A 17739-nucleotide genomic window follows, 5' to 3' on the forward strand; every position below is an offset into this window, starting at 1 on the left:
GGGGGCATAAAAACACACAAACAATGTGTATCGTTATCGTCTCAAAGATAATTCATTATTGAAACAATTACTGTAACGTATACTAATTAAACAAATTACGAATTGCCTACAAGGCGGATATATTAAACGATTTTATATTGTTAGGCGCACCTGCCGCTTCCATCATTTCAACAAGATGGCGGAATTTAAAGAAATAAATTGGACTCGGCAAACATGGCAAATAAAGATCGAATTAACCAGGTATGTGTATTGGTAATACACAATACCTGCATTAACGAACGAGATCTAGACTTAGAAAAGATTAATGAAATTCCTGTGATAATCAAAGATGCATAAAATCGTTTTAGATGCTAATAATATATTTATTGGTAATGTACTGAATTTACAATGTGAAAAAACAATGCGTACCAAAAATGCATATATGTCTTTATATATCACTTTATGTATACATGTCCCGGAAAATATCCCGGAAACTTGAGTCCCGGATCCGTCTGAAATTTTATGGCATGTATGCTGGTAATTATGGACCAAATCGGCAGAGTTGCATTCACACATGTTAATCCCTTTGGTCTAAACACCGTATACAGCAGTCTACATAATAGGTCAGCAGACGTGCTTTGCCTGTTTTCATAACGCCCAACACTTAATCCAGTTCCGTCCAGATGTTCTCTCGTTTCAGTATAAAGTACAATAAGCGTTTCAATAATTAATACTCAACTAAATGACCGTAACGATAAAGATACGGCGTGTTTGATTTGAAATTAATTCAAAGAAAATATCAAATTATTCGCGATATAATTGTGTTAAACAATACCGAAGAAACTTTTAACCGAAATCAACATAATGTTCTCTGCGCTTCAAAGTTTGTATAAAAAATCAATACACGCACGCTTTCCTTGACCTTGTATATTGCCGCATAATTTTCGCGCTCTTTTGTCGGGAAATATACATGATGACTATATATGAAGCATTTGTAAACGTCGTGTTAACATTACAAAAGTCGGAAGTGTGTTTCGGATTACAAATTATTTTTCTCATTTGGGAATTTAACAGAAAATTTATTCTTGTGTTATATTTGTTGTGAATTAAATATTAAATAGTTAAAATGCTTTACGTGTCGAAAAAATGTTTTGAGAATAATTATTATGCATTAAAAGCACAATTTCCAGGAGGATAACACCCGTTGGCTATTATCAATTTCTTATGTAACTTGTCATGATTTTATCGCTGAGAAGTACACTGTACGGACCGATTAATGTGGCAGGTAAATCAAAGTAATAAAACTGCAATAAACCCCTAAAATTATTGATTGATACACAAAATGTAGAGACATGGGGTTATTGACGCATCTGTTGCCACCTAGGGGTGGGCCGTAAAACACGCATTGTGTAAGTGACGCAAATAACAGGAAAGGATAAAAAGCGGAAAGGAAACATTTAGCGGAAAGGATTTTCGGCGAGCAAGAAATAAAAATTTTTTTTAGAAAGTAACAAAAAAAAAAATCAGTCGGGCCAATTTTAGTGGGTCAGTCGGGTTATGCCAAAGAAAAGAATTTTTAAGGATGGCCTTATGTTTACACTGTCTTCAGTTACACAAAACTACTCATTAGAAGACCCTCATAATTTTAACTACAAAAAGTAAGACAGCTGTAAACAGCGCTGATATATATCAAGAAGAAGACGTTATTTACCTTCACATGTCACCAGTGGAAGCAGTAAAGTCTAGTAGGAGGTAAACATGTAGAATTTATGGTCAAATAAAGAAATAAACCACTCACTGTCTGCACATCACACACCGTATATTTAAGATCTTTAATCCAAATAGGTATAGACTGTTACAAATCACAAAGTTCAACAAGAGTCCAGAAAATATGCATTAGCAAAACTCATATTCTGTACTAATTTATCTAACTCCATTTCAACGAACACAGACTTCGGACATGAAATCATACATCTATATTTCTAACTCCATTGAAAGAACAGTTTAATTCAACTAAAACGCAAATGCAGAATTTGGCGTTGAAAAAAACTCAAACACATCTTGTGGAATGTTACAGGTTTGCGTATCAGCTGAGTAAGTCAGTGTTTCACAACAGTAGCAGAAAGAGTCTCTATTCCATCAGCCAACAGCCTGTTACATGTAGCAACAACGTAAAAAATAATGTAACAGGTAAATTGCACATCCCACCACTAACTGAGAACTGAGCAATGAAACCAGGATATATGAAAACCTTTCATGTTTGAAAGTCAAGCTGGTCTGTATTGAAATGTATATCAGCCTCATAACACTATCATAATTCATCATATTCTTGTGAAATGCATAACGCTGGTAGACCAGTTAATTGTAACATCTTGCGTACAACAGATGTTTTCATTTCCTGATGATGATTGGTGAACACTCTCAATATACATGATATATTATATGAAACCGTTTTTTTTTTCATTCTTCTAAAAACAAAAAAAAACTTTTAAGTTTGTAATGATTTGCTAAGAAGAGACTTTCTATAAAAGAAAAATATAATAAAAGCAGAAAGTGTCGTCCCTGATTAGCCTGTGTGGACTGCACAGCCTTATCTGGGACAACACTTTACACACATGCATTAAACCCCTTTTTCACAGAATATGGTCCATATGAAGTGGAGAATCAAAGTCCTTACATAATTGTTTGGATAATGTACCTTTTTACAAATACTTCGCAATTGTAGGGATATGCAGGTACTGTGCAATTAAAGGGATACTGGTTCTGTGCAGTTTAAGGGATACTGAACCTTTTGGACATTAATAATTTGAGAGACAAACTGTGTCCTGAATATATATTAATAATGTGCAGTTTTCATTTCATTTCAAATAACAGCATATTTTGCAGGATAATTAAACCTTTAAATAGCAACTTGGAAAAGAGGTGAACGATTTTAATCCACGTAAAATATACATCAGCCAGGGACCCTTGACATCAGTATACACTAAACTTCACAAGGGTAAATGGGTTTAGGTCATCAACAAATGGGCTTGAGACATGGGCTGCCAATTATTGATGATAATTTAATGTGAATAAATTTCTATGAACTTAAGATGTGTGATTGTGATCAATAAAATGAGCATTATCCAGTGTACCTTTAGATTAATGGATTTCAAAAGAACAAATACTTAATGTACCTATTATTTGCTCCCATATTCATATCAATCAGTATTTCTTTTCAAATTAATTCATGTCCTCTTATGTAAACAGGTTTTTCACTTGTGGTTTAAAAAAGCCGGTGAATGTTTTTGAAAGTCATACAGTAGGTAAAAATCATGTCAAAACAAGATCCGGAATGTAATAAATGCTTACTTCAAAGAATTTTACATCTCAAATTATTTGTTTTGATTGCTTTAAAGTCAATTTACTAACCTTAGGGCAATATTATTTCATGTTCATATTGATTGTCAAATCTTTTGAACATTACTGCATAATATCATATTTGACTTAAACATAAAAAAGAATTGCTTTTAAGGTGAAATAACCACTTTATTTTTTTGTAAGATAGAAATTGTGCAGCAAAAAGTGACAATTTAAAATGTACTGATATATCATATAATAAATAGACCATAATTATCATTTTAATGTCAAACAATATCATAAAAGAACAAGAAATGAGTTCGGACAAAGACAAATCCACTATATATTATACAAGGGACTGAAAAACAAAGGGCCATATACTGGTCTTAGCTACAATTACTTTCTTCATAGTCATCTACATCTTATTGTAATTTAGCTATTTAAGTTTGAAAGAAATCCATATACGAGTTAAAGAGAAGGTTAGTAAACACAATTTTGCAGACACAAAATATTCTTTAGTGAAAAAAGATGACAAAGGGCCATAATTCAGCCATAACTCAGTTCCAGCTTACTTCCCTTTCTAAACTATCATATTTACATTAAGTTTATTCATCTATGACGGTTTCAGTTAACTCCTCCAATGAATTACGAGGAGCTGAACACAAAAAAAGGACTTTATATTCCATTGTGGAAAACCAGAGAAAAGGCAATAATAATTCCAAAACATATCACAGCTAAAATGCCTTTCTTAACCATCATCTGAACATGATAACCATTCATCAGTGAAAGTTTGGACACAATCCACACAGTATTTGAAGAGGAGTTAAAAGCACACAATTTTGGGACTAATATACATTCTTAAAGTGAAAAAAGACAAAGGGCCATAACTCTGAGTTAACACATCAAAGAGACAATCACTTCCTTAAAAATCCACACATTAATTTAAGTTCAGTTTTTTGGGACTACAAACATAATTAGATTATAGTCTATAGTGAAGAAAAACACACAAAGGGCCATAATTAAACCAAAACTGGTCCCAGCAAAATGCCTCTTTTACCATCATCTACATATTGAGGACATTCAAAAGTGAAAGTTTCAGCAAGATCCATCAGATAGTTTGAGGATTTTAACAAGGGCTGTTTGTAAAACATGCATGCCCCCTATATGGGCTGTCAGTTGTAGTGGCAGCCATTGTGTGAATACGTTTTTTGGCACTGTGACCTTGACCTTTGACCTAGTGACCTGAAAATCAATAGGGGTCATCTGCGAGTCATGATCAATGTACCTATGAAGTTTCATGATCCTAGGCATTAGTGTTCTTGAGTTATCATCCGGAAATCATTTGACTATTTTCGGTCACCCTGAATTAGACCTTTAACCTAGTGACCTGAAAATCACTAGGTGTCATCTGCCAGTCATGATCACTGTACCTATGAAGTTTCATGATCCCAGGCATAAGCGTTCTTGAGTTATCATTCGGAAACCATTTTATTATTTCGGGTCACCGTTACCTTGACCTTTGACCTAGTGACCTCAAAATCAATAGGGGTCATCTGTGAGTCATGATCAATGTACCTATGAAGTTTCATGATCCTAGGCCTAAGCGTTCTTGAGTTATCATCCGGAAACCATCTGGTGGACAGACATACCGACGAACATACGGACGGACCGACATGTGCAAAACAATATACCCCCTCTTCTTCGAAGGGGGGCAAAAAAATCAATCTTAAGGTCATACAGATTTACCCACGTACAGACGGACACAGGCAATACTCAATGCCCCCCCCCCCCCCCCCCCCCTGTCTGTGTGTACATAATAATGCACTATTATACAAAACATTTAATTCTACATGATGCTTGAAAGAAATCATAAATACCTCAAGTTAACATCCAGGTACAAACCCCAATCCTGCATACAAGAGCACAAATTAAAATATGCAATACATAACTTTGTCAACACACCATGATATCTTTTCTGAAGCAGACTCAATAGTGCAGACTCAATAGTAACCATCATTGACAACAGCTTGAACTTAAAATATAAAGACTCCCCCCATCTTCCTTCACCTTATATGGCCAAGCATTGTCTAAAATGTATAATGATCTATATATACATAGGCATGAGGTTAACAAATAACATGCCTATGTGGTTATTTTTATGACAAGATTAAACCATGTTTGAACTATTAAACATTTCACCAACTATAACATTTATAAATACTACAAATATTATCTTTAGATGAATTATTATCATAGAAACAGCAAAATCACCAAACTGGGATTGACACATTTGTCTTTTACAAAAATATCACACATATTTTTGTTCTTGTACTATTACGTAAAATAAAAAGAAGCTTTTTGAAATTAAATTTTATGAATATCTAATTAGATTTATCTTTGAAGCAGATATGGTCGGGTGTGGTACAAATTAAATGAAGTCATCATTCCTTGTCACGATAGACTGATCTGACATGCAATCTCGTGGGAAAAATCAAAGGAATGTTTTGCACTGAAGCCGCATATTTTAGCAACCTTGCACAGTTTTAATAATAATTGTTGTATAACTTATGTTATTAACCTACTTTGCATCAAATTATCAATACATTATTTCAAACAAGGGCTGTTTGTAAAACATGCATGCCCCCCCCCCCCATATGGGCTGTCAGTTGTAGAGGCAGCCATTGTGTGAATACGTTTTTTGTCACTGTGACCTTGACCTTTGACCTAGTGACCTGAAAATCAATAGGGGTCATCTGCCAGTCATGATCAATGTACCTATGAAGTTTCATGATCCTAGGCCAAATTATTCTTGAGTTATCATCAGGAAACCATTTTTACTATTTCGAGTCACTGTGACCTTGACCTTTGACCTAGTGACCTGAAAATCAATAGGGGTAATCTGCCAGTCATGATGAATGTACCTAAGAAGTTTCATGACCCTAGGCGTAAGTATTCTTAAGTTATCATCCGGAAACCATTTTACTGTTTCGAGTCACTGTGACCTTGACCTTTGACCTAGTGACCTGAAAATCAATAGGGGTCATCTGCCAGTAATGATCAATGTACCTATGAAGTTTCATGATGTTTCATGATCCTAGGCCTAAATGTTCTTGAGTTATCATCCGGAAACCATCTGGTGGACGGACCGACCGACAGACAGACGGACCGACATGTGCTAAACAATATACCCTCTCTTCTTTGAAGGGAGGCATAACAAAATTATAATATCAAATGAATGGCATTATAAATTAGACAGGTATTACAAAAAAATTGACAGGCAGCTTCAAAAATGACAATTTTTCATGGAATCCAGAACAATTCATAGTCTTATAAATATGAAGTGAAGATTATAAGTGTTTTTCATGTTACAGTGAATTATAAAATAATTTTGATCAATATTATAAATATATATTATTATTTTTTAATGTGATTGTTACACCAGTTATATTCAGCACTAATGCAAATGTTATCAGTTTTGTACAACACAAGTAAAAAATAAGTTTTTTTTGTTTCCGAAGAGGTCATTACTGAGTGGTAATTTTTTATGTGTAGGAAACATTTTTACCAAAATATGGAGGTGGGCAACTTGACGTGCTCGTTAATATGTTTTTAAAGTTGAACAAACATTTCAGAAACCACTAATTAATATACATGTAATTTATGTAAGCTTTTATATTTCTGTCAATTTGTTAATATTTGCACATGAGTTTTTATGAAATTCTGATAATGGGCCTAAATACTTTAACAAAAGTACTTCATACAGGAAGTCACCATTCTCTGAAGTCACCATTCTCTAATTAGATAATCAATATGAGTCTCTGGGAAATAGGGGCTTAGTGCATGCACGAGAGTCCTCGCCCCAGATTAACCTGTGCAGTACGCACAGGCTAATTAGGGACTATTATTTCCACTTTCATGGTATTTGTTGCTTAAAGGTAGTTTCTTCTACTCCTGCAAAGATCCACTTTAGTACAAATGTTTTCTCCCTGAATAGCCTGTGTGCACTGCACAGGCTAATCTGGGGTGACACTTTATGGACATGCATTAAGCCCTGTTATCACAAAACCCAGCTCATATATAAACTTATAATGATTATTTATTCCAACATTTCAAGGTGAACCTGTTTATTGATATTGATAAACAATTGTGGACTCTTGCACTCAAGTTTGTTTGGTATTTTTTATAACAATTTCTTCTGTTTAACCAAATTACATTCTAGATAATTGGCCTAAATTGAACACTATCATACTAGATCAAAGTTACCTGTCTAGTCCTCGCTATTAATGTTGCATTTCCTAATATATCCTTCAAACAGTATGAAAATAACTCCTCCAACACTCTGCCTAGTATAAATAGAAGCCAACAGTAAAACGTATATTTGTTAACCACCGTTGTAACGCTTGAGTTGACACAAGCATAGAGAGCATGCATAATACTGTCATGTCGCCACGGGCCTTTCACTTTATAATTGCATTCATAAGTTATTTATCTCAAGATATTATTTATTACTATAGCAGTGGAAGTGTGGGGCCGGAAAGGCGGGGGATTCCTGCTTCTCAGTGTTTGTATACAGCAGATCCAGTGTCACAAAGTCATTCCTGCATGACTTCATTCCATTAGAATCAAATAGAATAACAACTCGACTATAGGTTTAATGCATTTTGCGAATAACTGATGATAAAGAACCAAGCAGTTCATGTGAAGATATAATATTTATCTTGACATCTGCATAAGTAATTGTTCTGCTTTGGAAGTGAGAAAACTGGGATTTATGCATGTGCATAACGCATCGTCTAAGATAAGCCTGTGCAGAATGCACAGGCTTATCAGGGACGACACTTTCAACTATTATATGAAATTTTTCGTTTTTCAAAAAAACATCTTCTCAACCAAAATCCAATTACAGCAGAAAGTGTCTTCCCAAATGAGCCCATGCAGACTGCACAGGCTAATCTGGGATGACATTTTACACACATGCATTAAGCCGCCTTTTCCCAGAGCAAGACAATTGCTCAGGTTTGCATGCAGCACTTGTTAAGAGCATTCCTTTAAGCATTGGTTGATGGTTGATTTTTAAGCTGGTAAATTCTCATAACAACTGATGAAACTCCGGCCAATAAAACACATTAATTCCTTAAAACATGAACTTGAGATATTTAGGACATAATTGAATGATTCGAAATGTAAACAAAATGGATATTTCAACAGTTCAATATAAAATCATCGCTATCTTAAAGAAACTTTATTATATTTTATTCAATGCTTACCAGTGGTTTATAGAGAAATATCAGTGAATTAAAACTGATAATTTCACTGTTTCAAACAGTGAAAATTATCAGTGAGAATTATTGATAATTTTCATTGTTTACTGTAAAATGAGGTCATTTTTTGACGAAATGACGTCATTATCGCAGCAAAATTCGTTAGTTAAACTCTTGAACAATGTATATAAACTGTGAAAAATGCATTAAATAAAAAGAAAATTTGTTGGATTCGGTGGATTATCGATTTTAATTCACTTGTGATCATAGAAAATATATATTTTCACTCGTGGCTGCGCCACTCGTGAAAATATTATTTTCTATGATCACTCGTGAATTAAAATCGATAATCCACCGGATCCAACAAATATCCTCTATCTAATTGTACCGGTATTTGTTGTTCATTAGTTTTGTTGTTTCTTTTATCAATTTTTATGACAGTCAATCTGCATTGTTTCAATGACTGTAAAATGACTTAACATTACTGATAATAAAAAAAGAACACAATGCACAAAATAAATTCTCTTTTGGAAAAAAACACAACCTCCCCAAAAACTGGTGACATGACCCTAATGCTAACCTTAGAGGATTAAAACTTATAACGTAGGTCTTTACTTACACTGTCTTTATCCCAATTAAGGCACCCAGACGCGACGCAAATCAAGTCATGCCACTTTGATTGAAATCCCCCATAATAGTAAACTACATGCCAACACATAGAGAGGTGTTAATTTTCAAGAATTTTATTTAGCAATTGTTTATATTCATAAAAGATGCCATGTTCGATTTTTTTAATAATTAATACACCATATTTTCTTGCAGGCTAAATGGGCTGTTGTTGATAAACTGAATAATGGGGAACGGTCTAAGGTGCGAACTAGGTAACTAAGCAAAAGTTTGCATCAACAAAGCATAGGTTATGAAGTTGTGGCAGGACTGTGTCATCATAAAGAATGTTAGATTTTTAATACACCACGGGCAACATGAGAATTGAAAGACAATTGTGTGTTATATATCAAGCCCTTTTCGATACCCAAACTTTCCTCATTTCATCCACATCAAAACGTGAATTTTTAAAACAAAAGTGAAGTTTTTAAACTGATACTTCAGGTTTTATTCACAAAATCATTAAATTTTAAATATTAGCAATAAAATAAACAAAATAATTGTAATTGCATTAATGCCGAATTACCTGTAAATTTAATAGTTAAATAGGTATGTCAAGTAAAACATCATTAACCCTTTCAGTGCGGGAACCGAATTTTGAAGGCCTTTGCAAACAGTTTGGATCCAGATGAGACGCCACATAACGTGGCGTCTCATCAGGATCCAAACTGTTTGCTATTCTGATTGTATTCTTTGAAAAAAATTGAAGAAAATGCTGATTTTAGAAATTCTGCAGACGACATTTTAGCAGACGACATATTTCCCAGCATGCAAAGGGTTAATTCACTGCACACCCTTAGCAGACAATGATTGCGGGTGCTTATGATGATTTAGTTCTTGCATGCATTTTATTATGTTTTGGTGCAGGTTTTATAATAAGGGAAGGAGTGTTCATTGAGATGAAGAAAGTACATTAGACAAACAAAATGGATTAAAATACAAAGTTAATAGCAACTAAAATGAGTTAACAGTGACAATTCCCTTTCAATAAACCAATGTGAAACCAGCAAAATTATCTTACCAATAGGAATCTAATGATAAAATATACAAGTAATTGATATGAGTTCCACTTTGAGATAATTGGGCTTAATGCATGTCTATAAAGTGTCTGCAAAGTGATGTCCCAGAAAGTCTATACACTCTACACACGTTAACCATGCAGGGACTATACTTTTCACTTTTATTGCATTTTATGTTTTAAACAATTATCTTCTTAGCGATAATAAGGCATAGGTGTAAAGTGTTGTCCCATATAAGCCTGTGCAGACTGCACAGGCTACTATGGTACAACACTTTACAACACATTAAGCCCAGTTTGTTTTAGAGTGAGGCTCAGATGTATGTACCATTATTTCGTCCTCATTTGATTATGCAAGAAAAGAGACGTGTCACCAATCAGAAACATACAACAGGGGAACTTCTTGTTATTCACTTAAACGTGCAGTCTGTTAAACATAAACAACTAAAATCTGTCTCCTAAAATTAATGAATTTCCTGTTCTATATTAAATTTTTTGTTGAAGGTTCAACAATCTAAGCCTTTTCAGTGACAAGATTTTGTTAATGAATTTGCAGGGTGTAATTGCATCTCAAAGTATCACCTTGAATAAATTGTTTGTTGTTTTTAATAAATTGGTTGTTGTTGTTGTTGATTCTAGTTATACATGTATGCATCATGATATTAATCTTGATGTTATATTAAATGCTATAATGCAAAATACAGTTTAAACCCGATGGCTCAAACTGACGAGTTCGAGTCATCCGGAATTCGAGCCATCCGATTTTAATAACTTTTGTTTTCGAGCAAGCCTGCAGTACATTTTCACCTCCAGTTGAAGAGTACACATATTGATTAAACTCCGTACTAATTCGTACTATGTCACTTTCTGCTTTTGAATTCATAAGAACCAAATATATACTTAATACTTTTATTAACCAATATTTTAAAACAGTTACAAATACAATCAAACAAATATCGTATATTAAATTATATCAGCACGTCTTAAAGTAGCACATTTTCTGGAAACAAAAAGCACTCTGGAACAAAACATGCATCAGCACTATATACGCATCATTTACATATGAAACAATACTAGATTTATTGACTATTTTTTATAATTCAAGAATAAAATTATGTCAATCTGTGTTGCGTTCCTTAGCTGTCGTCGAGCAACGAAGCTTTCTATTACATCCAGTTGAGATTGAACATGCTGTAATTTTAGCACTCCTCGAAATAATTTCCGATTACATTAATACAAAATGTCATCTTTGACTCAAATCAATTAACGAATTTAGTTGATTGTGAAATCATTTATTGAGTTCATTTGAAGAAGAGGTTCTTCATAATGGATTAACAAATTACGCGACGCGAAGCAAATTCAAGCCATCCAAACAAAGAACGCGTGAAAATTGACACCAGGACTGTGCAAACAGTTTGAGCCATCCGATTATTGGAGCCTCGCGAATTTGAGCCATCCAACAAAATTTTATATGAATATATAGCAATACAAAATCTGTGCTTTGATAAGAGTTTGAGCCAACCAGAAATTCGAGCCAAGCAAGTTGGAGCCATCGGGTTTCCACTGTAAATGACCGAGCATAAACATGTATCAGTTGACTGAATGTATTTACACTTTACCACTTAGATACATATTTTTATGCATTTGTAGTCTCTTCGAAAGTTAATAATTAAAAACCTTTCTTACTAGATTCAAGTTTTAAAGGCTTCATTTCCAACCATAAGATACTAATGAGCAGCAAACAGCATAAAACCTTAACAGACTGATTTGATTTACTTTGAAGTATTCATTGTCTGTACAGTGTACACACTCATTGTCTGTACAGTGTACACACATAGTTGATTTACAAAACAGTCGTAATTTTCCATACATATTTATTCGATTAACAGTAAAGTATTTTTTACTTTACACCTTATCAATCAAGAGTGATATCTTCATTAACCATTCAATTTGATATCAATTACTTTTAAATGATCATTTACAATAAGAATTAATTTGAATAATGTTATTGTATTCATTGACTATATGAATTGATTATAAATCAATGAAGTCTTCATTTACCTCATGACGTTAAAAGTCTGCATCTACTATAAGAATTCAGTTTTAACAATTTAAAAATCTTCATTGATCACACGAGTTATTTAATGATGTTGAAAGTCTTTAACTTGACAACATGAATTGATTAAAATGGCAATATGATTTTAAGATATTCAGAATTTGGAGATCTGGTCATTTTTTGACAGGTTTTGTTTAAACAAATAATACCACTAACAGCTGTGTTGCATTGATCTTGGTTTTAAAGAAGGTTATAAAATTACTCACAGATTGTCAATAAACCTGTGAAGCTAAAACTCTTTGTTTTGTTGTTGTTTTTATCAAACAGATAATGAATAGCATTTCATGCATAACGAGAATTGGAATGGTGTATCTCTACATAAAAAACTTACCTTAAAACTAAAATGATTTTGTTACAATGTTGCAGAATGTAAATAAAAGATACCTTGCACTTTTTAAATACAGTTACTGTTGTACAATATTATCAACAAATTGTGATCACATATTGGTTAAGCCCAAGTCTCACTATTGCCGGTAGAGCCCCGGTCCATCCCTGTATGCTAACGCCGGTCGACCGGCCAGAACAGGGATGATTGGTATTAATTTTTTAACGCGGTCACACTATTTCCCGGTGCTGCCCTGTTTGAAGCCTGTCAACAGCCCGGCAGAGTCCCGGTCAACCCTGGACTAGCTACGGTTTATCCCAGTGAAGCCCCGGCAGAGCCCTGGTTGTTGCAGGTAATGCCCAAATGGAGCCCTGGTGAAAGCCGGCATTGTCCCAGCAGAGCCCCAGTATACTGTAACTCCGCCACCACTCACCCGCGCTATATCGGCATCAGATGCGGGTGGGGCTACGGCAACGCACCGGTTTAACCCCGGTCGTAGCTGGAAATGCCCCAGCAGAACCCCAGTGAATGCCGGTTGCGTCCCTGCAGAGCGCTGATTTACTGATTACCGTAGCTATACCGGGACTCTCCCGGCATTCACCAGGGCTCCTTCTGGGCACCATTGGCAACAACCGGGGCATACATACAGTTGTTCCCGGTGCCGTCCCGGTTGCTCCTGGTGCAGCGCCAGTCATTGCCCGTTCTTCCTGGTTCATCTCAGGTATTAATCATTTTAATACTTTCCCAGTGGAGCCCCGGTTGTCCCTGGTTCATCCCTGTCGTCCCCCGTAGAGCCCTGGTTAATCCTGCTAGAGCCCCGGTTCATCCTGGTAGATCCCAGATCACGCACCGGGGCTCCACCGGCATCATAGTGAGACTTGGCCTTTATCTTTAACTATGACAAAAATGCATTCAGAGACATTTTTTTATTAAATATTTTAGCGCAGCTCAAATTAATAAAAATATTTTACTGCCCATTTCACTTATCTGGAATCTAGATTTATTGGTATTGAACATTATTATCATATTTGAAAATCAAGTGCTGTTCCCAACAAATCTTATAATATATTGTACCGGAAGAAATTGTAATTAATATCAATGGACAGATGCCATTAAACATATCCTGTTGGATGCTTCCAAACTAGGCACACATGTTTCATAGCTATAATGTTACTTAAGTAACAAATCCCACTATTTTAGAACACGTTTCTTATGACCCATTTCATAAGCTTCTGCTAACAGAAACACAAAATTCCTCATAATATTTTATTAAAACTAACAGAGACTATATGAATGGTATTCTGGGAAAATGGGGCTTATTTCATGTGTGTAAAGTGCCATCCCAGATTATGCTGTGCAGTCTGCACAGACGTATCAGGGTTGAAATTTTCCGCTTAAACTGGATTTTTGCTGATAAGAGACTTCTTTTAAACAACATATACAATATAAGCAGAAAGTGTTGTACCCTACTAGCCTGTGCACACTTCACAGGCTCATATAGGCGACACTTTACACACATGCATTTAGCCCGGTTTTCCAAAAGCAAGGAACAATATGCTTTTATGATCATCATGTACCACTATTATGCAGATACAACAATACTGACGTGACAATCATGTGGTCAAGTGGTAATAAACAACTATAATTAATTTAGCGGCTTGATAATTGAGCAAAGGTAATTTATAGGTCACACAATATACGATGACCATAGTGGCATACCTAATAACTGATGACGCAGTATTTGGTCATTGGAAGGTCTCCACAGATTCAGTTTGGGTCACATGGGCAACACTGTCTTCTGAAACAGAACATGGAAAATGTGATTTGTATATTTGAGGCAAAAGAAGCTGAAATTGTGGCCAAAATTTTATTTATTTTATAGTTTGCAGATCATCAAATTTCATGGAGTAGATTTGCCTTTCAAGAGTTTTTAGCAACTTTGTTGACAAAAGATTAGACATGTCAAGGATGTGACGCAAGTCCCCAAATAATATGCTTGTTAAGGTTGGGGAGGGGGGCAGTACATAAAAAAGGGAATCATTAACCAATTATAATGTATCTTTTAAAGTTAAAACAGTGAAATAAAAATTAACTACTTTTGAATTTGAATTGCAACCATGACCTTTCTTATGGTTACAAAATAGATGTAAATGGCACATCATGTGGTTATCATGGAATTAATCAAAATAAAATTCTTACAGGCATTTAATGATACAGAAGAGAAATTAATAATCCATAGTTCTATTTACAGCCTCCAAAACTTAAAAAAAAGTAACCGTGCATAACAAAAAAATCATGATCTTTTTTTATCTTCAATTATGACCATCACCTTTCATCAAGCATCGGTCATTGGGAATAATAATCAGAAAATACAATTAAGGCATGAAGAAGTTACGAGGTGATTTTAAAAATCCATGACCTTTGGCCTTAAGAATTGTAACCTTGGCATTTCAAAGAAAAGCATGGGAGTTTGTCATGACACTTCGTCTGGTCATAGGGAAAAAAATGCTCTGAATTTTATGAAGTCTCAGCAAAATCCTCCAAAAGATTGGTAAGAGTTGATACAAAAAGAAGATGGGCTGTTGCAACTACTGTGTGCCCTTTAGGGGCATAAAAAGTATTCAGTATATGGCTAAAACTAAAAAAAATCTGCTATAATAGACAGTAACCACCTACTAGCAGATAGATCAACATTAAAAAATTATTAATTTCCTATCATACACACAAATACAGCTAAAACAATGGTTTTCAGCATAAATGTTTTGGAATCTCATGAAACCGCAAAAGGATAACAAAGACCTCAGTTTAAAAAAAATCAAACTTAGTGTAGTAAATGCAAAGGAATTTCCAAAGCCACTTGCGACATCTCTATCCTTCTTTAAACAAGATGACTGGAAGTACACCAGTGATTTTTATTCTGGTGACTCATTTTGCCACCTTCATTGCCTTATCCTGTAACAAGCAACAGCGACATGCCTGATCTTTCTTAAATTTTAAAGCTGGATGTTATTATTATTTATACATGAAACAATAGTTTTTTTGTAACTGTTTATAATATATTTTTACTTTTCATGAATATGGATTAATTCTTCCAGTAAAACATATAAAAATATATATCATTTTGATATCTTTTATTTATGTATTACCGTATTTTACCATGCATAGCGCGCAGTTTTTTACCTTCAAATTTCAAAATAAAAATTCAGTGTGCATAAAACATTGACACAACGCTTTCCTGGTTGCTAAATTGCAAAAAATCCATTTCGTAATCGTAAATCTTCACAATAGCCGCCATTTTTTTTTTCAGAAAACTACACCCTATAATGTTATAGACTGAAGGGGCCATTGTCGAAACAACAAATAGCGGGTAACAGTAGGAATGAACGGGGTAGTAACAGTTTTGACAAAAATTAAAAGATGAAAAAAATGTCTTTGTTGGTGTTTTCACACTTCTTCATTGATTGTTCATTAAAAAAAATAGAGGTATATCGATCCCCACGTCGTCGCGGTATTGTTTGTTTAAGTTTTTGTTGTCATGAAAACTGGTTGATTTACAACGCAAAACGTCTTATTTGAACTGACGCTAATTATTTCAATCATATTTCTCAACTTCGCTTTTGCTTTATTTTGATAATTTAAATCCAAAGTTTAATATTAGCAATTCCGAAAATTTGCACTCTATGTGAATTGACAGTTTGACGTCATCAAAGGAAAGCCGCTTCCTGTCTGAAGCAATAAAGCGACAAGTTTCTCGCAGGCAAAATTGGCTTCCTTTGTCTAGCAATCAACATGCCGAACCAATCGTGTGTTTGTTCCTCAATGGCAATCGTCCAATTAAATAATAGCACGTGCAAAGCTCCGCCTTCAAACCTTTTGCAGAGAACGGAAGTTGAGTTAAACTGTTAATTGAGCAAGTGTTTTACATAAGTTGAGTTCTGATTTGCCGAAATTACTCAGCCCTAAGCATTAAAACGACGAATACATTTATCAATGATTTTCCGATCTCTGCATTAATATGCTACCGTGCGAGTATACTACGTAGGTTACAAACCAACAATAGAGATATAGACGCGTTTTATTTTCTTTCAATAGAGACAAACACATTATATTAATTTTGTCTAATGGCTTTACGCCGATAACGCCAACTGTATGGAATTGAGCATTCGGGTGTATTGTTTTCTCATTATAAATACTAATCAACTAGACGCAGTGGAGGCGCATAATACAGGTGTAGCGGTCCATTTTTTCCCCCGGCCAGTTTTTCCCCGGGGAAAAATTGGCCTAGGCCATTTTTTCCCCGGGGAAAGATTGGCCTAGGCCGTTTTTTCCCCCAGGGAAAAAATGGCCCAGGCCAATCTTTCCCCCCCCTTGGCCAAATTTTCCCCCTACTTAAAGAATTAATTGCAACATGACTCTTGGCACTTTTTTCGCCCCTCGGCCAATCTTTCCCCCCTCCCTTCCTAAGAATTATTAGCAACATGACTCTTAATTTTTGTTTTCTTCCCTTCGCCAATTTCCTCCTCCCCCTACTTAAAGAATTAATAGCAACATGACTCTTGGCCATTTTTCTCCCCTCGGCCAATTCCCCCCTCGCCCCCCAAAGTAATTGTCAAAAGATAAAATTAAGTGTAAAAGTGGTCTTTGGAACGAAACCAAATGGTAGGGGGGAAAAACTGGCCAAGGGGGAAAAATGGCCTAAAAGTGAATGAACAAGAGGGTCCTGTATCGCTCACCTGAAACTCCTTCTAGATTGCAAACAAACATTTTGTATGATTTGACTTAGTTGTAACCTAGCTTTTGCCTGCACATGACCAACTTCCAAACTCAGGTAATGATTTGATAGAGATGGACATTGTGATCCATTTTCATGAAGATCAGGAAGAAAATATGACATCTAGAGAGTTAACGAAAGTTTTCTATAATTTGACCTAATGACCTAGTTTTTGACTACCTATCACCTACATTCAAACTCAACCTATATTTCATTGAGATGAAGGTTCTGACCAATTTTCATGAAGATTGGTATGAAAAGTGA

The 17739-nt window shown here is 34.9% G+C and overlaps 1 protein-coding gene across 6 annotated transcripts in view; it reads right to left on the reverse strand.

The window, feature by feature from the left end:
* Window positions 1–17739, reverse strand: part of LOC127876360 (myocyte-specific enhancer factor 2C-like) — a 147828-nt gene that overhangs the window by 81809 nt on the left and 48280 nt on the right. For 3 of the 6 annotated variants that reach the window (XM_052421532.1, XM_052421534.1, XM_052421533.1), the window contains one exon: window positions 14424–14502. Coding sequence is in view for 1 of the 6 variants with exons in the window: in XM_052421529.1 (XP_052277489.1) it covers window positions 5196–5233 (38 nt within the window). In the remaining 5 variants the exon portion in view is untranslated. Of the gene's footprint in view, window positions 1–1690; window positions 1813–5195; window positions 5313–7581; window positions 7659–14423; window positions 14503–17739 lie in introns of those variants that run through there. The other 3 variants (XM_052421535.1, XM_052421529.1, XM_052421536.1) reach the window with 3 other exon arrangements.

The sequence above is a fragment of the Dreissena polymorpha genome, chromosome 4 (genome assembly GCF_020536995.1).
Source record: "Dreissena polymorpha isolate Duluth1 chromosome 4, UMN_Dpol_1.0, whole genome shotgun sequence".
NCBI classification, from domain to species: Eukaryota; Metazoa; Mollusca; class Bivalvia; order Myida; family Dreissenidae; genus Dreissena; species Dreissena polymorpha.